Source organism: Larus michahellis, chromosome 3, assembly GCF_964199755.1.
Source record: "Larus michahellis chromosome 3, bLarMic1.1, whole genome shotgun sequence".
In the NCBI taxonomy this organism is placed as follows: Eukaryota; Metazoa; Chordata; class Aves; order Charadriiformes; family Laridae; genus Larus; species Larus michahellis.
In genome coordinates this window covers 18,746,458-18,767,545 of record NC_133898.1, presented here as the reverse complement: position 1 = coordinate 18,767,545, position 21,088 = coordinate 18,746,458, and the positions used below count along the sequence as shown (strand labels likewise).

The 21,088-nt window shown below is 39.5% G+C and overlaps 2 protein-coding genes across 2 annotated transcripts; one reads left to right on the top strand and one right to left on the bottom strand.

Annotated features, from left to right (window-relative positions):
- Positions 1-2: 2 nt before the first annotated feature.
- TRMT61B (tRNA methyltransferase 61B) lies at positions 3-8,784 on the top strand. The gene is made up of 7 exons (XM_074578925.1): positions 3-594; positions 699-801; positions 1,873-2,063; positions 3,268-3,359; positions 3,776-4,011; positions 4,642-4,722; positions 4,908-8,784. Exons 1-7 carry the CDS (start codon positions 76-78, stop codon positions 4,949-4,951), a joined length of 1,266 nt encoding a protein of 421 aa, XP_074435026.1. The 5' UTR covers positions 3-75; the 3' UTR covers positions 4,952-8,784.
- Positions 5,141-12,534, bottom strand: SPDYA (speedy/RINGO cell cycle regulator family member A). The gene is made up of 7 exons (XM_074578926.1): positions 12,342-12,534; positions 11,465-11,711; positions 10,334-10,392; positions 9,991-10,076; positions 8,268-8,439; positions 6,823-7,120; positions 5,141-5,294 (listed from the first exon to the last, which is right to left on the bottom strand). Exons 2-7 carry the CDS (start codon positions 11,691-11,693, stop codon positions 5,206-5,208), a joined length of 933 nt encoding a protein of 310 aa, XP_074435027.1. The 5' UTR covers positions 11,694-11,711; positions 12,342-12,534; the 3' UTR covers positions 5,141-5,205.
- Positions 12,535-21,088: the final 8,554 nt, after the last annotated feature.

Below are 21,088 nucleotides of genomic sequence, written 5' to 3'. Positions count from 1 at the left end.
CCCGATGACGCCGGGTGGGTGTCATCGGCGCGCGCGGGGGCGACCGTTAAACGTCTCTTCCCGCTTATTCCTCTCATGAGGGTCTGGAGTGGGCTGCGGCGCGCCGCCTCCTCCGCTCATGGGGCGACCGTGGGTGGGAGGCCTCGGAGGCGGGCGTGGGAGACGTCGCTGTCGCCGCTGGAGCGGGTGAGGCGGCTGCTGCCACCGGAGGAAGCTGCGGCGGTGGGGCGGTGCGCGGCCGCCCCTCATGCTCCCCCTGGGGAGGAGAAGGAGAAGGAGGAGGAGGAGGTGGCGACCGCCCCTCAGGTGCCTCCTGAAGCGGCAGGAACGCGTCCCGGCGCTTTCCGTGCCGGGGAGCTGGCGCTGGCGGAGGTGCGGAGAAAGCACAACACAACGCTGAAGCTGTTGTGTCGGCTGGCGGCGGGTTCGGTGTTAGCCAGCCCCGGTGGCATCCTGCCTCACCACGACATCATTGGGCAGCTGCCCGGGCAGGTGCTGCGCACGTCGGCCGGGGCGCGGTTGCTGCTGAGGCGGCCCTCGCTGGAGGAATACGTGCTGCTGATGCCGCGGGGGCCCACCATCGCCTACCCCAAGGTACCGGCTGCTCACTGGGACGGCTGGTGACTTGAGAGGTCACTGGCCGAATGTCACCCTTAGTTTCCAAGAATAGTGATGTGCTGTGTTTTTCTCACCTGCAGGATGTAAGTGCTATGTTAATGATGGTGGATATCCACCCGGGAGACACTGTTTTGGAAGCTGGCAGCGGGTCTGGCGCTATGACCTTGTTCCTGTCGAGAGCAGGTGAGCACCTGGTTTTAGAAAACAGAAGCAGTGCAGCCTGCCATATGAGAAAAGGCTGAGAGAACTGGACTTATTCATCCTTGAGAAAAGAAGGCCTAGGGGAGACCTTATCACCATGTTCCAGGATTTAAAGGGTGGCTACCCAGAAGATGGAGACTCCCTTTTTACAAGGAGTCACTCAGACGGGTAATGGGTACAAGTTACTCCTGGGGAGATCAGGGAGAGACTGCCGAGAAACCCAACCCATCCATCCCTCCTTTTGTTCAGTTTTCTGAATGGATTCATAGTGGGAACCCATAGGTGATGGAAGGACCTTGGTGACTCCAACCTAAAAAAATGGCTTAAGAAGTCACAGAACGTCACCCACTGAGCTGCTGATGGCTGAAAGCTGTCTGTGCCCATTAAAAAGCACCAAGGAGAAGGAGAAGCTAATGCTGTGATAGGCTTGAGAAATTAGGAGTAATACAAGGGTAGAATAACACAGCAATGCACACGCTGCTGTCTGTACCTAGATAGCCTGGTAACACTTCCTTTATGAAAAACATTGTGTATTGGACTCATGGAAAATTTCAGGATAGTAAATTTATACTTAATAATAAAATAATTTATTACAAACAGTAACAGGAAAACAACACAAGCCTGTGTAAATCAAAGAGTACACTTGCAAACTTGTCTAAGGGTCTGAGATCAGTGAGCAGTGATCCTTACGAACGGACAGGTGGAGAAAGAACTATGCATGGAAAACAGCAAACCTTTGTAAAAATGAGGATTGTAAAAAGAAAAAAAAAAAAAAAATTAAAACCATTAGTCTCAAATCTTATTAACAACAGAAGCAGTCACTGTCTGTCAGCATCTGTGAGTAGTGACCAGTCTTGCAGCTTTCTTGGCTGGAACCTGTGGTAGCTATAGCAGAAGAATCATAGATTGACAGGGCCACAGATGCTCAAGTTGACTTTTGTGGCAGGACTTACTTTGGGAGGACATCTTAGGAACAGTTCGAACTACTATAACGTTGCTTTATTTCACCTGTAGATGAAAGTAGTAAGTCTAGTGCCTCTTGTTTGTTTTCAGTTGGGCCTAAAGGACGTGTTATAAGTTATGAAATCAGAGATGATCATCATAATTTAGCTAAGAAGAATTACAGGCACTGGCGTGCTGCATGGGAAATAGGACACACGGAAGAGTGGCCGGATAACGTGGATTTCATTCTTAAAGACATTTCAACAGCTGCTGCGGATATGAAATCTATAGCACTTGATGCAGTAAGTCCAAAAAATCCTGCCCATTTGACATTTACCTTTTCTAGATACATTAAAACACATTCGCAACAGGATTCCCAAGCCTAGTTTAACAGGAGAAAAAAGAATCGGATCTTCATCGATGAAAGAAACATTGTGATTTATTTTTTTCTTTGTCAGATTACAAATATTTTCAAGGTTTCAGTTGCAGGTTCCCAAATGAAAGAGTGATATGGCTACAGTACAGAAATACTACAATTAATCACGGCTGTCTTGTAAGCAAAGACAAACTTACTCTGTTGTATTTTGGAGAAACGGGTATTTTTGTATCTACGGCATGTATTTCAAACATTAATTTTAAGAAAGATGCATAAGTTTATTGAAAATATGTAAACACTTTGCTATCAGCTATATAGAAAGCACAATGTAACTAAGGTCCAACTTACAGTAAGGAACGCTCTTGCTCGCTCTCTTGTCCAGATTTTGTTAAGGGAAATGTGCTGGGTAAAACAGCTAGATGTTAACCACTCTTCCTTGTAAAGCAGACAAAGTACTTACGTTAATGCTTTAAACAAACAGCAATTGTGCTAAACTGTTTGAGCAAAGAAATAAAATATATAGCATAAAAATATAACTTTTTTAAAACTTTAAAAGTAACAATCTACAGGAAGGGTCTTATATTGCATATGCCATTGTTTTACAGTTTGACTAGTTTTCTAGCAGAAGATGGATAAATTGCCAAGGACAGAAGTTTTCCAAATCTTAAAACAAACAGCAAGTTAGATACCAAGACTGTAGTGTGATCTTTTCGTTATAAAGATGCACTTGAACATTTATATTTTTTTTTACATTTGTAAACTGGATGTCCAAAGGTGCTAGTAAATGTAGTCTTCTAAAAGTTTTTATTAATGTCAGTATTATGGAATTTAATTAGTAGGAGGTTTAACGTTAACACAGGACTGCTGTGTTGATGAAATATTACTTGCTGTTTTAATAGAAGTTCATTTGGAAGCAACAAAGACTTTGTTTTGTAAATGTGTGGACCTCAGGTTTCTCTAAGGTTTTGAGAGGCAATAATAAAACTGGTTTGTGATTACATGCTGCTGTTGTATGCATTCATTTTCCTGAAAATGCTGTTTTTTCAAGCATTGTTGTTATGGAAAAAAAATGATAGATATACTAATATTTACCAGTAAAACATATGTATCTTTGTACCTTTCTCCTGCAGATAGTTCTGGATATGCTTAACCCCCAGTCTGCTCTGCCTGTTGTACACCCAAGTCTGAAAGAGGGTGGTGTGTGCGCTGTGTACTTAGCAAAGTAAGTATTTACTTCTAGCACTTATGCATTTATTCAGGCATCACCTAATATTGCTACAAAATCAAACATCTTTTTATTAATGCTGGATATATATTTTAAATGTTTAACAGAATTCCCCGTCCCCCGCAGTGTAATTTTTTTTAGGGATTTGCACTCAATATACATTACACTTGGCCGAATCCTTTGGCCTTTACTTTGGGAATGGTCTCGTTATGGTCAGTGGAAGTTTGCACTTAATGACATCCTCAAAATGACTGCATTGTTTTCCAATTCAGTAGTAAGGTTGCTCGCTCCTTTACCCTGAAGGACTTCTGTAACCTCAAAGGTAAAGAGTGTGACAAAGGCAGTAGAATTGAGACTAAGTATACGATTTGAGTTTTCAAAATACTACTTTATCCTTTGCATTTCTTCAAAAGCATCACGCAGGTTATTGACCTTTTAGACAGAATACGGACCTGCAAGCTCCCTTTTTTGTGTGAAAGGATCATTGAGGTAACTCACAGAAATTGGTTGGTACTCCCTGCTAAACTCAAGAATGGCAAATCAAGCCAAATGATGGAAACTCAAGAAAATATTGAAGAGCAGCCTCAAAAGGAATGTGAAGAAATCCACGTTCAGGATCAAGTAGTTCTTAAAGAAAGTGAATACAATGGTAAGAACATTATTGCTGATGAGATACCCTGTTACTGCAATTTGATACTCCAAGGATATAATGAAGGCAAAGTTTGAAGGAAGAGGCAGTATTTTTTTTCTTAGGTCAACCAAGATTGTTGTGAAGAATAGGCAAGCTTCTGGACAGCCTAGAGCTTGTCAGGTTTGAAATAGGATACATTAACGGTTATTTAAATATCTTATTAAAAATCTAGACTAAGTAGAAAATAAATTGCAGTCTACAAGTAAAGCACGACTGCCCTTCTACTACTGTTTTTAAATTTTTACTTTTTAATAAAATGCAGTCCTCTGTACTCATGCTGTTGCTGCTTTAGAGGACCCTGATGGGCTTAAGGATTCCACAAGAAGAAACGTTACCAATGTGCTCTGTTTCATAATCCTGCTGTTCTGGCAAATCCAAAAAAGATGCCTTATACTAATATAGATTTGCAAAATCCATAGTAGAGCAAAGAGGTCTAAATCTACTGATAGGTGACACAAAGAACTTTAACAGAAGGAAAAAGAAAATCAAACTGCGTCAAGGAAAAATAATCCATGCACATTGGCAACTCTAGTCTGCGTGTATGTTTTAAACTCGTTGGAAAGAATTAAAAAAATTTACTTCTTACAGAATCACTTTCTGACAATGCTGAAACATACTGCTCGGTGCCTTACGTTGCTAGACCATCTTATTGGCAGGAAGCTCATTCAGGTGAGACACTTGGAAAATGTTTTTTTATCTTAAATGTTTAGTGATATTTTTTATTTTCAAAAATACTATTTCTTGTACTAGCATTTGACATGTTACTATATCATGAAATCACAAAACTTATAATAATAAAATAATCACTGTATGTTCAAATACTGTAGTAGTAACTTGTTTTGTTTTTTAATTAGCATTCCTTACCAAGCTGAGAAAGTTTCGACCGCTGCTTTCTTGATGCTGCTGAGATGTGTTAGCTGCTAATTTGAGTATTGTATCAGAATAAAATAAAATGTTACAAAGTAGCTGCTACATTTTGCAAGTTGTGTAACTTTTAACTAATGACTGCTTTGATTTCTACTGCCTGTAAAGTTTGAAATCCCACCTACTACTTAAAGGGAAAAGTTTTAAGAGAATCATCAGATATGGTGTTGCAAGGCAACAGAGGTTGTTCTGCAGAGCACAGCATGTTTCTGCCTCATCGGGTGTATTTCATTCTTCATTGCTTGTAAACCAATCCATGGATTTGTCTTGGTTCAAGGCGCTGCCTCGTCTCCTTTTGCTGGACAGGCTCTGACAGTCTAACAGAAATAAGGAGAAAGAAAAATGTAATAAGAAAATAATGGATCAAAGTCTGCCCTTTGAAATGCAAGTGAAGCAGCTCCTGACATCACCAGCTACCAACTGGTGGCTATCAATTTCTTTAAGAACAATGTTCTTCAAGCACAGCTTTAAGAGAAACTGAAATTCACCGAATTTGTTCTCTTGATAAAGCTGTGCTTATTTCAAGAAAAAGACCAGTTGTTGACAGGTATAGCTTTGGTTCATTTCCAGCACCCATGCTTAAAGTTGCCCAGTTATTTGTGAACTTTACTATAGATAGATAGATATAAAAATCATTCTCAAACAGTCAAAATAAACACGATTTTTTCTGACCTCGGTCAGATATGAAAAGCGACATCTCTCAGGTAAAAAAAGATTTAAAATGAAGTCTTTTAGGGCCTCATGTAAGTCTCCATATATACATGTGGTGGTTTAACACATTATATTTATGAAATGACATGTTGTAGACACCTGACTTGTTCTGTATCTCAAGGAAGATTCAAATGGCAAATTTTTCCAAGTTGAGGGATCCCTTGAGAATCATAGTTGTACTGAAGCTGTGAAAAGCACGCTCCTACTATAATAGTGAAAATGTGGATATTAGTGAGAGCATATGCAAATGAAAAATAGAGCTATAAACAACTTTAACCCTGTATTAAATAAATATACTAAGAACGCTGGGGTGGCTATTTGCATAAAGGTATCTTTGGAGACTAAGGCCTTATACAGCTCTCCCAGAAAGTTCACATCTCAAGTGTGTTCCACTCTTAATAATAAATTAAACAATGAACATTTGCCCCCTAACTGCTGTATGGAATGGAGACTTCTCATACAAAGGCTCAGGGGACTATTTTGAGTAGATTAACATGCACAGATTCAACTACATAAAATGATTTTCACAATGAATTCTTGTATTGTTTTCTATTTGTACCCCAATCTTGAAAAGAAATCTTGTATAAACTCCATCGACAATTGAGATGGACTTAAAGGAAAATGTGAATTGTGACGTATGTCATCCATATGATGACAGCAACTGAGCAGCCTGCCCTTTCTAAAAACAGCACTCTCAACAAAAGCACTTTAACTCATGTAACGTACACTGTTTTAACTCACGTGACACACACCAGTAATTTTACTGTTTCTTCTAGCCAATCCTAAGTGTTTAAAATAGGATTCTCAATTTAATTTATAATGCAAGTATGGTAATAAATGCCTAAATAGATGAACACATCCCAAAATCTCCCATAGTAGATGAAGGTAATTTGAAGAGACTCAGAATGTAAAGCAGTTGGTACTTCCAGGAAGTCAAGAGACAAGATGTGAAAACGAAAATGAAGCTATGGCAGTAAAAGGACAGTTCTGCCAAGGTAACTGCATTTGTAATAGGGATGTGGCTCACACAGAGAGTGTGTCTTGCCATACCAAGAAGGACACAGTAGTCTGAAGGGCAAATATGGCCTCAGTTGCCTAAACTAATTGAAAATTATTTGCAATATTAAACCATACCTTGGGCATAATAAAAAGGAGAGTCAACAAGCATTTTTTCAGTTGGAAAGGTGTCCTTCAAATTCTGGGATGAACGTAATTCCATCATCTCCAAAGTGCCAGTAGATGAGGAGGAAGATGATGATAATCCTAGTCGTACAAATCTTCCTTTCTTACCACAAAGCAAGCAGTCTGTAGGAGTAGCACTAGGTCCTCGGGGCAGCTGTACTTCAGCATCGTTGTAGTTTCTCACAGCCCCGCTGTGGTGCACAGAACGTTCTCGCTGCCATACATAATGTGTTGGAGCAATGGCCATCACCTATTGGAACAGACATTACATCAGAAACCGTAAAAACTATGGGAAAACTTACAGCTGAAAACAAGGGATCCAATTAATGGATGGCAGAGAATTAACACTACCTAGCTGAAATGGGTATCATCTATTATCTATCTGCTTCTGTCTCACTAAGGAGTTTTCTACCTTAGGCCCAAATAAGGGAAACAGTTCTGAATCAGATGTTGAAACAGTTTACAGCCTTGTACAGCCATGTGAATCATCAGAAATACCAGCTCGTCCTTTGTTGGACTGAAGATGGTGTCTTTTACTAACTCCTAAACATAAATTAGTTGGATCTTCTGGTTCACAACATCACTGAACTGTTTTGACTGTTGGAAGCTGGGAGGGTATGCTGGGAAAACCATTCCACGCTTCCCTTGTTTCTGGTACTTTTCCCATAAGCATCTAATCCCATCCCCAGTGATGGGGTTCTAGAGCAAATGAGATCTTCTTTTCTACCAGCTGTGGTAAACATTATGTTCTTAGAACATGACAGGACTTTTTCAGACAGATACATTCCACATGAAAGGTGAGGAATGTCTTTTTTCCTTCCTGATACGTTTGAAAAATGAGAGTTGTAACACAGCATTAATAGTAGAGAACGTTAAAAGTGTGTCCTGAGTTTTTTTAAATGCAGTGAAAAACCCTTATGTTAAAAAGTCAATTGAAGTTATATTATTAATTTTGAAGTGATTAAAATTTCACCTGAGGTGCTGGGATTTTTATTTGAAGGTTTTACTTGTGTACAAACTTATAATTTGTAAAGCTAACACACACACACACGATTATTTCTAAAGTGAATGAAGCGAAACAACCAATGGTAAATTTTAAATACAAATATTTGCATAAAGCAGAAAGATTCTAGTCAATAAATACTTCACTTTTAACAGTAGTGCAATGTAAAATATTCTAGTTTACCTTAAAAACATAATTTCAAATAATGTATTTTAAATGCAGATGAAAAAAAAAATTCATGGTGGATAAATGGACCGTGACATTTTAGCTGCATCTTTTCTTTCCCATGGTTTGTCTACGCAGTTTAGGGAAGACATCATTTGTATAGAGCTAGATCATTAGCTGGTATTAATTGTTGTAGTTTCAGCATCTATGATATTAAAACCCTCCCTACCTCTTCACAGCAGCGTCTGCTTACAATAGCCCTGTAGTCAATTCTACTCCAAAGTTGATCTTTTAACTTTAAGAAATCAGGGAAGAGCTTTCTCCAGGCTTTTCCCAAAGCCCATGGGAAAATGTCATACTTTGATTCTTCATCGTCTTCTTCAACTGTATTTGCCAGATACCTTCAAATATATATATATGCTTGTGTCTGTAAATGTTGTTCAGTCTTAAATCACTATATTAGTATGATTTCTAACATTAAAAGACATAATATTGAAGTAGTTCTTTTTCCTAGTATTGTGAGAAAAATGGCTAACAATATACAGCCTTCTCTCTGGAGTACGGTATTTTCTTGATCAGAAAGTTCTATATGTATCCTTTGGGTAAATAAAAACTTCTAGAGTCTCCTAAATTAGTAGGTATGCAAGAACTAACATATCCTGACAGCTTTCTCCAAATTGGCAAGATATCCTTGCACTAAAATGAACAATTTCTGTCTGATTCTTCAAATAAAGCTTGAAACTATCTTACACAATCCTATGAATCTCATGAACACTTTACATTTTCTACTGCATGGGTTTAAATTACTCTTGGAAAATTATGTTGCTCACATTAAATTAGCAGCAAACAACTGAATATAGGTTTACTTTCATGTATAAATGAAAACCTTAAATGATTTTTTTCATGTCCATATTTCTCCCTTCCTTCACTATGTGCTACTTTTGGTTCTGGGTCATCTTCTCGGACAACAGGAAAATATTTATTTCCTCTAGATCCAACCTAATACTAAACTCCTGTAAATCATACCTGAAAAAATGATGACTTTTAGTCTCCTCTACAATTTTCTGACTTGCTCCTAACCCCAATATTCTCTCTAGTCCCAGTCTCAGCAGACCCTTTGTCCCTTTCTAATCCTCTCGCTCTTCTGGCCTGGCTTTTCTCCCATCAGTGTGGAGTCAGACAGCCTCCTCCTCCATGCTGAGCGGATGCTACCCAGAATATCGTTTACAAAGAATAAACAGCCATCTTTCTCCCTGCTCTAGGGTGCAAATCAGAGCAGCTGAGAAACGCTGTTGGGGAAAAGATGACCTGAGCACCATAACACTATGAAAAAAAATGCTGAATCTCTCTTAGGTATAGCCCAATATGGAGAGATTATATAGACTTGGGAAAGACAGATTCCTGACTGCACCTCTGTTTCCAAGTATAGACATTTTAGAATTGTTCAAAACAGTTCTTAGAAATTCTCTAGCAACATTTTTACAGTTGACTCAAATCATGTTGACAGAGACTTTAATAAAATGTTACTCCCGAGGTGCGTATCATGATGAAACATCTCGGTACAAATGACTTAAAGGCTGGCAGAGATATAAAATAGGGTCTTATAACAGGAGCCATGTATTGTCCTGCATATGTTTCTTGTCATGCTTAAAAAAGTTCACAGATTTACAGCTTGGTAGGCAGAATGCCGTGCTGTGCATCACTACACCAACGCAAATGTCCCCTTGCTGCTGCTCAACCTTCTACACATGCGGTCATCAGAGGAAGAATGTTGAATTGCACTATTTATATATAGTATGTAGATTATGTTTCTATACTTCATATAGGAACCAAAAAACTACAAATTCATTAAAGAAGTCTCATCATATATCATAACTATCAGTGGCATAAACAAAGGAATAAAATAATGCAAAGTTTATGCTAATAAACCCAGATAATTTAAAAGTACTTACAGAGCGACAAAGAAATTGATTCTCGTATGCTCATTGATTGTGAAGTTAGCCCTCTTGAAATAAACGAAAGTCATTGCCAAGAGATACTGTTTTAAAATGTAAAATGAAGTATCAATATATTATTCCAGTATATAATTTCCTAAAATGCTTCACACATTTATTTGCACCAAGATATTTTGATAATTTTTATCAATGAGGAAAGTATAAATTGAGTTTCTTGAAGCTTCCACATGAACACATTAGAAAAAAATTACGGTCTGTATTTGCACTACAGTATCAAGTCACTAAGGGCAGATTTTTCACCCAGTATCTGTTCTATTAATAAAGAAGGAAATACACTTACCTTGTCTGCAATTTTACAGCAACAGTCCATCCAAAGGAAGTCTTGGATAAGATCATCATCTGCAACAAAAGAAAGCTGTAGCATTTCAAACTCCAAAATTGTTTTTGTTAGACAGTATTTGTAAGTAAATAAATAACAGATGGTCCTTTTATTAAACCAAATGAAAGAAGCTAGACACAGCAGTAGAGAACAGAGAAACTGAGGGGAGAAAGAGACTAGGTATGAAAAAACTTAAGCTACAAAAGACGACAAACTACCAGAAAGGCAAGGTGGAAAATCTAGTGACTGCATTTCATTCATTCTCAGTAATAGCAAGTGAAGGTGAAAAATCACCAGTATTTTTTCTATTTATGTAACTTCTTTCTGCATTGAGTGGTTCCATCTAATAGCATACCATTATTTCTGATGAACTATAGACTGTTGAGATCTCTGCACCTTGATTACCTGACAGCCTATATAAGGCAATACTGGCTTGATTATTTGTGGTCAGTGCATCACTGTCTGTGAACACTATAATGTGTACTGTGTACTATAGCAGGATTACCACAAACTCTCTCTGATTCCCTCCTGTATTCAAGGTTCAAATAGAACCCACATGCAATCTTCCACTGTTAATCTCTTCACTAAATTAAATAAATACAAAACTCTATATGAAAGAGCCACAAACGCAAAAGAGATGCTACAACTCCTCAGATTTAGTTAACATTCCACTTCCCCCCCCCCCAAATGATTATTCCCACAATAAATAACGTTTGTAAGACTGGGTGTCCAGCCTTTTTTAAGCCTTGTGTAAATCAAGACATACATTGTTTCACATGTTATTTGTTGAAGCAAAAGAGAAAATAGAAAGGAAAGAGAAATGATCATAAAAGGAAGTATCATACCACCTGGGTTTCATTTTTAATTTAAAAAGCTACTTTTCATCAGTTTGGTAGCCCTTCTTGTATTTTTAACTTAAGCATTAAATATTTGTACAGTAAAATATAATAACAAAATGCATTTAGACAAAACATGGCCATTAGTATAAAAAGCACTCCCCAAATTATTGAATTTAGAAAACATTATTAAGCAAGTGCTTAATAGTTTTCTACTGTTCAGTCAATACATTGATATCTGTCATTATTAACCCACCAAATAATTTAAAGAAAGCTGTCATTTCCTGACGCTGAATAACTAGACATGGTCCCTTTGGACACTTATATTTATGACTAGGAACCTTTTTTTCCCAGTTTTCTTCATGGTCTTTAAAAGTAGGCCGCTTTAGTCTAATAAGGTTTTTTTGCTGATGTGATCTGGATGCACTCGATTTCACATGAACAGTGACAGTGGGAGGTGTCTGACACACCAGATTGTGTCTCATTTTGGTAAGTAAAGGTTCCTGTTGAAAAAGAAGAAGACGTTAACTACAAAAATAGTCACTCTGAGCAGCAGTCCGCTAGATTTCTTTTGTTCAAATGAAGCATTTCAATAGAGCTTGTATGTCAGGCAACACAAAAATTAATTGTACCAGTACTAATTATCCAAGTCTTGTGCCCTAAACCAACTATGTAGATTTCCTTAATTTAAGCTCTAATTTGATAAAGCTCTTTCTCAGTGGAAGAAGCCTTCAGTCTTTTTTTTCCATTAAAAATTTTGAAAAATGGAGAAACATCCTTTCCAGAAAAAGTTGCTGTTTGTCAGATCCTCATAGCCCTACACGCTTACTTACATCTACCAAAAAAATCTCCATTCCTCCCCTCCAATTTGTGATTTTTTAAAAAGACTTTGATAGGATTAATGCATCAGAACCATAATTAAGCCATATACCATTAAAATTCAAGTCTTGAGCTCTCATTTTTTTAAACACTTGGTTATAGCCATTGGGAATAAAAACTTATCCCTCAAGTAGGACGTACCCTGAGGGCATAACCAAGGAAACAAACCTGAGGTGTTTGTTACTGTAAAAATCAAGATGGTACCAAATGGAGTGTGAGAAAAGGTATTTTTAGACAGAAGCAAATGCATTTACTTCTTCAGCAGGTCCCTCCACAGAGGATAGGGCTGTCCGAGGCCGGCTCACACCAGCCTACCTGGCTCTGCGGCCGTTAGCTGTCATATAAACGACAAAAAAGGCCCTCGCGCGTGGATGTAATTACGGTCTTCGGTTCCCAGCAGGTCGGCCCGGAGCCGGCGGTGGCCCGGCACAGCCCCTCGCCCCGGACGGCCCCTCTCTCCTCAGCGGCCTTTCCCTCGCACCACAGCCCCGCGCCGCCGCCTCTCGCACTCAATCGGGGCGCGCCGGGCAGCCGCCTCAGCCAATCGGGCGGCGGGGCCCTCTTACCCCCCCTCCCCTCCTCCTGCCGCCAGGGGGCGCTGGGCTGCGCGGAGCCCGCCCGGGACCCGCCAGCCAATCAGAGAAGGGCCCGGCTGTTGCTAGGCGGGCGGGAGCTGCTGCGGGCGGCGCGGCCTGCCCCTTCAGCAGCACCGCCTTGGCGGGCTCTGCTCTTCCCTCAGCCGTAAATTACGCTCGAACTTGACTTTAATCTCACAGCTGCCCAACAGTTTGTAAAAGCCTCCTTAAAACATCTCCCCAGGAGACACAGGGCATGAGGGAGAAGGCATACCTCACTTTAAAGATCACAAAAAGTACAGGTGCAATATACCCTGCTCTTACTTCTCCACAGAAGCAATTAATGCAATTAGTCTAAGGCAGTCTATTGAAATGTAATAATAAGAATGAAAAACTCCCTTCTCTAGTAAGATTCAGTGTGAAATCCTAGTGGTGTTTTTTGTTATAAGAGCCAAAGATTTATTCTAGGAAGATGGCAAGAAATGCATCCAATTTCATTGTATCCGTCCCCATGTCCCCCCTGTACAGGCCAAATAAAGTGTAACTGGTCTCATTTGTTATGGTAATGAGAAGAGAGACCTTTTTACTCCTTCCTCATATTTTATTAATAATTTGTTAGATATCTTCATGCAGGTGCTCTGAGTTAGTGAGCATATAGGTCATACTCAAAGACTTGCGGTCAATGGCTCGATGTCCAAGTGGACATCAGTGACAAGTGACGTTATTCAGGGGTCGGTACTGGGGCCACTAATATAATATCTTAATATCTTCATCAATTACATGGACAGTGCGATTGAGTGCACCCTCAGCAGGTTTGCCGATGACACCAAGCTGTGCGGTGTGGTCGACACGCTGGAGGGAAGGGATGCCATCCAGAGGGGCTGCACAGGCTTGAGAGGCGGGACCATGCCAACCTCATGAAGTTCAACCAGGCCAAGTGCAGGGTCCTGCACGTGGATCGGGGCAATCCCAAGCACAAATACAGGCTGGGCAGAGAATGGATGGAGAGCAGCCCTGAGGAAAAGGACTTGGGGATGTTGGTTGATAAGAACACAGCAAAGTGTTGGAACTAGATGATCTTTAAGGTCCCTTCCAACCTGAACCAATTCTATGATTCTACGATATTCAGGGAAAGGTCATACCAGGTTTCTGACTGTGTACTCTAGAGAGAGAAAAAACATCAAGCGGTAAATGTACAAACTAACATCTCTATGGAATAGGCTGAAATCAGGAAACTTGGCAGCAGGACAGAGATCATACCAAATACATCAGCTGGGCAAAAGTCTGTTTCTTTGAGGTTTTCTTTTTGTATCCATGTATTCAGGTTGAGTTGCCCTGCATTAAATTGTTCCTTAATTTTTCGTAATACTTTTGATCTAAGCAACTCAAAGCACTCTTCAATTAATTGCCATTCATGTGATAACTGTGGAAAACAAAGAAATTATAAGTTACAGAAACTTCCATATAACCATCTAAATCATTCAAACTAGGAAAAAAGCTTCTGTTGTTTTTTTTTTCCCAACTGCAATGATAATTGTGAAGTGCATGCATTCTTATTCTTTACACCTTCACCTTCGCATTATATTCCTTGGCTTACCAATAAAAAGTGGCTTGCAATGTAGATCTTTATCCTACATGCAGAGCTTTCCAAGGTTTGTATGCTTTGTGGGTTTTTTCCTGGAGCTCTCCCCTTTCTAAAAGACTTCTTTTGAGCTGGTCATTCTGCAACAAAATATTAAAAGATTTTTTCTTTTCAATCTCAAAAATCTGTTACAATCAAATTATTCAACAGGTATTGTGACTCTCTAACCCCTACTGTACTGTCCCCCACCTCCCAGGATTTGTTCTGAACCCGACCAGCTGCACAACCTTGTCTCAGACTCTGAAAAAACTGAAATTGTGAGAAAAAGCTGAGAGAAATGTGCAACTTTACTTTTCTTTCCTTGCAGGACTCTGCAGGCTGAGGTAGGACTGTTGAGATAGGGATGACTCAAGGATTCAACTCGGAAACATCATGGAAAAACATTAACATGGAAAGGTTGATGCCTGAACACAGTGACAATAAGGAAACACAACTTTACCTGACTCTAAATCCTCTGCATGATATAGTAGACTTAACTGGTTCTCAACTTTGCTTATTATTAACTGTAGTTTTTAGGAGGTTGTTGAACCATTCATCCAAGAGTATCTAGAAAAACGTAGCTTTCTGATTTCCAAGTAGCTCGCTGGACATCAGGGGGCACTGTTTCACCACCATCAATTTAAACTGAGACAATGCAGCATTGGTTTAATACAGCGCATTTCATGCCGTACTTAATTCCTAGTCCTTCCTATAGGCGGACTAGCTACTTTTAAATCAATTTAGCTACTCTTCATCTTTATATGTTATCACAGTGTGAACTGATTTTCATATATATCTATATATTTATACACAAATAAATATATATAAAAAAATCTATATATTGGATAAGACCTGGGTTTGAAAGACCTGGGATTCTTACAAAATCTTAGTTTGGGAAAAAAAAAGAAAAAAAAGAAAAAAATATTTCATAAATGCACTGGAACTCCATTCTATGAGATACATAGTTACACAGGTACCCAGTAGCTAGGTCCAAAAAGGCAGGTGCAGAGCAGTTTGCTTCCTTTAAACAAAAAGAGAACTTAAAAATTTTAGTGGTCGAGTTGTTTACAGACAGATTAAGAAGCGTCACTGAATAAAAACACAGGGCTAATATTTTAATAAATCATATTTAGGGTATATACACTTTAAAAAAAAATCTTTTCATATTTGTGAGGTAGGAAAACAAATGCCTTTGGCCTCTGATATCCTTTCCAGTGAAATTTTGTTGTCGTTTAAGAAAGATAAAGTACTATAGGAAGAACACCTAGTATTTCTTTTCAAACAAAGGCATGAAGAACCATTGGTTCTTATAAATACAGATCATTGTTTAAAACAAAAGACGTATTTCTCAGTTACAGACTTTTCCTACTTGTTGCAGAGTGTGAAATAGAAAAAAAAAGTCTCTCCTCCCTGCAGAGACGACTGCTGACCTTGTCGGGGGGATCCCAGCCTCTCAATCAAATATGCTCTAGATGAAATGCACGGAGGCTGAGCGCTCCATTCCTAAAGGCCATAACGAAACCAACGCATTCATCTAAAAAGCAAACTCTGGACATGCAGTAACCACTTTCAGAATAAAGAGTGTAGCAAGTCACACAAGTTTTAGTAAATTAAAAAGGAACAGATAAACCACCTGAACCCACATCTATCACCAGAAACCTGTTTTTTACGTGGGAAGAGAGAGTGAAGATTCAGATGAGTTGTGTGAAACGAATTGTTACAGCATCATGTGCCAGGGCTAGGACTGAGCATACTAGAATGAATATGCCTTACCTATTTGCTGCTTGAGATGGCAAGTAAGGGTACTGGAAAGGCGCCTTACAGCTAAATCCTTGCTTTTGACAAGAGTTACAGTATGATTAAAACTACAAACGGTCCAGTGCCACTTCAGTGTACGTCATTGATGGATGAATGGGCAGAAAAATTGTTTTCAGCTTTGTTTACTTGAAAAGAACTAAGCATACAGCAGGGTTTTCCAATACATAAGTCCAAGAACAGCTGTAGTTACTCTCAGGTGCTGAGAAATTCAGGAACTAGAAGAAAAAAATCATTGGGAAATTACGTAGTGAACAAGAAGCGTACTGACTAGATTAATACAGCAAATGGTAAAAGAATGCGAAGGCTGCCAGCAAACACAGTGCATGTTTGAACATGCTGCTTCTGCGTACTTCCAGACAGCCAAGTACTCTGCAGCAGAAAATCTACATAAAGTACTGGGGACATCAGTTCGAACTTGCTGTTCATTTCTACTGTAAATAGACTGATATATCCTGTATGAACTTAACCAATTCAAAGCAGACAGTGGAAGCCTTTAAGATGTAAGGATTGGCACTTCTGTGCTGGTTCTAAGTGAAACGAAGTAGTCTTATCTGAAGAGTTCCAATTACTTTGTCAAAGTAAATAGATGAGATAGACTGCATTAGGTCATCACCATCGTGTCCCACAATGGCAAGTGAAGAATGATGTATCTCTCAACAACAGCAGCTCAAAACTCTGCATGCATATTTTACTGTGTAAAATATTGCTTTAAGTGTTTTTTTCGGCCTTCTGACGTCACCCACCATATTCTAACTTTCTTAAGACACTGGAGATTGTGTTTTGTGTTGGTGAGTACTTAATAACCGTGGTTAGTCATTACCCAGTTGTTGCTTCATGCTGCGTTGTGGGAAGAGCACTAACAAGCAGGACTCCTCTATACCACCATGAGCCATTTGTCCCAGCTGCCAAGAGCACCAGCTTCCCCAGGCGCAGGCACAAGGCACAGGTGTGTGGCGGCCCTGCCCAGGGCGCTGCCGGTGCACCACGCCTGCGCGGAGGGGATGGAGTGCCCGCATTCGTACTGAAAAATATGTGAAACGAGCTGTTCAGCTTGTATTTTACTCCTCTTTCCTCTCAGAAGCAGCTAGCAAACTCCAGGCTTCAAAAATCTTCTTGAGGGCAATGTAGCTGAACAAATAAAACTTCAAGAATTTTACTTAAAAAAACCGTTTTTATAAAATCACATTAGCTGAAAATATTCCATTCCCATCGAGTGAATACCACATGCACATAGTCTCACTGATGTAATATATACGCACACATCAGTACACAAAACCATGAAAGATCTAAGCAACTTATTATGCAGGAAATATATCTTTCTTTTTATCCAGGAAGATCAAAAGTAGAAAAACTTTGCTGCTTTCAAAATAATGTTCTAATTTTTTTTTCCTGAAGGCAAGTTCAGGATTTTTTAAAATAATAGTCGTTTGAGTGGATGAAAATAGGAGACAGCCCTCAAACTCTTGGGTAGATGGCTTGTGATTCTGTAACTCAGGAAAATGTGTAAATTGCATCAAATCTTTCTCATCTTGTTTTCAATCCCAAAGTTTAGATTTACCTCCCAGTTTACTGGTCACATAATTCAGATCCCAAACTCTTTCAAACACAGGGTATCTATTTACGCTCTGCTTTTACACTGTTGAACACAACTGAATCTTTGTCCATGACCACAGCGCCTATAATATGAAACAATAGTAGTAATTAAGACAGGACAATTTCTCTATTGTCAAGAGCCTTATTTTCACGGCACAGCCTTCAGAAGACTCGCCCCATGAAAGGATTAATCAAGAGTAATGTAGCTATAATTTCTGCAGTAAGGGAAAATTATTTTCATATGCAAATAGGTTGATCCAATCCTCTCATCCTGCTACGAAAGGAACAGCATCAAGTTCAGTAGTGGGAAGGCAGAATTTCAAGGACAGCCCTTTGATGAGACTTAAAACAGGCAAGTTAAAATGTGAGCTGGAAAGAGTCTAGAATATTTTTCTTTCACTCTCATCCAATGGTCCAGGCTCCACACAGTTAAATCAGAGTTGCCACAGTTTGTTAAACATTGAATGCCCCTCCCAAGAAGCAATGGGCTCTATAATTACTCCACTGCAGGTCAAAAAGCTTTCTTGTTTCTCTGAGTTCAGTAATCACCAGTTGTAAAAGTTCTCTCACTCAGAGGTTGAAGCAATAAAATGACTAGTACGAGGGCTGTAAATTAAAGTGCAAAGAGAAACAAATGAACTTTGGTAACAACTATTGCTAACTGAAAAAAATAAGGGAAACTCATGAACTAGGAAAGTGGTTACAACGCAAAAACAGTTTATTTCACCAAGGAAAAAAATAAAAATAATTTAAAAAAAACCAACAAAAGCAAAAGCATCCTGTGAGCTATGGAACACCTAGCGCTCTCAACCCCACTCTCTGCTGTCTGTTGTGTTATGCTAAATGGTGTCTGTGGCTCAGCTCATGGGTGTATTTATTCACCTTTGCTTGGGGTATGGCTACACACGCAAGTCAGAGTGAGGCAAGAGCGGGTGGGGATTTACAGCATGTTAGCTGCTCCATGGAAACCACCTGCCTGCATGCTGTGACCCTGTTTACGTTGAGGAATAAATGTCTTCTGCTTACTGCTGGGTATAGCTCCATCTATAGTGTATTACTCTGGTTTACCTGACATACTGTAAATCCACACCCTAGCTTGCCTTGTAGCAACCTGTATATATAGACAAGTCCGATACAAGCAAATTTAATGGCAGACACCTCCAGGTTGTGAGAAAAAGACTTAATGTGCCTTCTGATAACACCATCCTGAGAGACAGGACAACTATCGGTCTGTATAACCATCTGCGTTGGTTCTGCCTACAGCACAGAGATGTTGTCATGCGATAAAACATATTAAAAACTATTTAGGACTCTCTCGAACAGTTCTTAACAGGTGTTTTGGCAAAGTTCCATCTGTATCTTCTTCCACAGAGAATGGCTAAAAGGGCAAAAAAAAGCATCTTAAGATGCCAGAATTGAAACAATTTTAGTGTAAATGGAGCTTCTCTTACTACAGCTTGCAATCTCATGTTTTCCCACAAGCCCTTTCCAAACCGTACTAAACCAGTGAGTGTTCTGAGGGATTGGGCACAGTATGAAATGAATATGCTTGCCTCTCTGCTACTAAGTAGTCTGGACAAAGAGTAATTAAGTTTTTTACATCTAATGCTGCGCATTTTAAGCAGCTTTGAATGCTGACAATAGATGTTTTTAAAAAATGCTGTCAGTGTTAAGAGCCATGGAGATGTATTTTCAGGTAAGCAAAGACAAGGATGACAAGCCTGTTACTGACCCCACCCCCTGGAGTTAAGACTAAGCCCTGGCAGGTAGGTGAGGATGCCACAGCATATCAGACAGGCTGGTTTCTATAATCCTCAAAGACGCAAATAGAACATACATTAATTGCATGAGCATTTCTCTCTTGTGGCTACACCCTGTCTAGTTTTATGAACCTCTGAACCAACAGCCCTTCACCTCTCAGTAGATACTCTTACTTTCAAAGGTCTCCAGCTTGACAGAGAACCAAGCTGTGGGCTTCTGACGCTGAGGACAGCTTTATGAGTGTTGCCACTGCCTCTGAACTAATGTCCATCTCCAGTGTGCACCACAATTTCAGCAAAATACGCAAGCACACTTATGTTTATAAACGGTTATTATTCAAGAAAATAAAAAGTCATGATCTAGAAACAGCTCAAAATGAAACAAAATGTGTAAACTAGCTTCTTTACATTGTTCAGAGGTAGTTAGACACTCAATCTAGCGGAAAGGCACAATTGCTCGTTTATTTTCTTGTTGGCTCTATATTTGACCAGTTCCATACAGCCGAAACGTTTAAGCTCTCCATGACTCCAAATGTTCTCATTATTCAAATCAAGACAACAATACCTGTTATGTAGTGTTTTTCAAACCTGCAGGAAAAATAAAACATGCAGAAGGACCACTTCTTATTACACTTCTTTAAGTGGCAGCATACATGTGTTTGTGAAGGCATGGAATCTTCAGAAACACAGCATGAACAAGATATTCTATATAATTTTTCGATATTGTTCTCTTCCCTATAGTCCTTTCAAGGCTTCATTCAATGCAGATGGTAAAGTCTGTAAAAAAAGTTGAACACAAACATTCTAAGACTGTACTAATAAAAAGCTCCTCGGCAAGTCTATAATATAGATAATGTATATAGCAATGTCTACCGTCCAAAAAAACTGCTGGCACTTTTGAGCATAAGGCTGTTTCTGGTTGTTTCTAACTTTGTCAGCCTTAACCAGTTAAAAGTCATCATGAATTTTCAAAAGTCATAAATTTTCTTGGGAAAACACTAGTAAGACTATGGTCGGCAATTTGGTATAATACATGGCCTATTTTATAGGGATGAGACTTTGGTTATCTTCAGAAGGGTACACCCAAAACCGATCAGGTTTGCAGCCTCCGAAGAATCTCAATTAGAGCTAGATTGCCAAATACTCCCATGGCCCTGATCACGCTCTCTCTACTCATGTCTCTGATCTGCTGACCACAGAGCATGTCACAGCCCCACCTTGCATCGTTTCCTGATACTTCAGGAGTGACTCATACATCCTTGCAACTTTCCCTGAAAGCAGATTTGTCCCTTTTCTGTGCCTGACGAGTATCACAAAGCCAATTTCTAGGGAAGACCTGGAAATGACCTCCTAAAGACCTCGGCCAGATCCCAGTATCGCGCTAATTCTTACACACTTCAGAAAGAGCTGGATTTATCTCATCGGATCTGATCCACAGTTCACTGAAGTCAACAGAAAATCTCCCACTGGCGTCAGCGGCTCTTGAACACTTTAGTGAACTGAACTTTATACTCCAAACAGACCTGGAAGAAGTGTAAATTACAGAGAAAAAGTTGAAAAATACACTTTTTCCAAACTTACAGTTTTCCAAATGTAAGTTTACTTATTCTCTGGGGCCTAGCGATCAAAACATT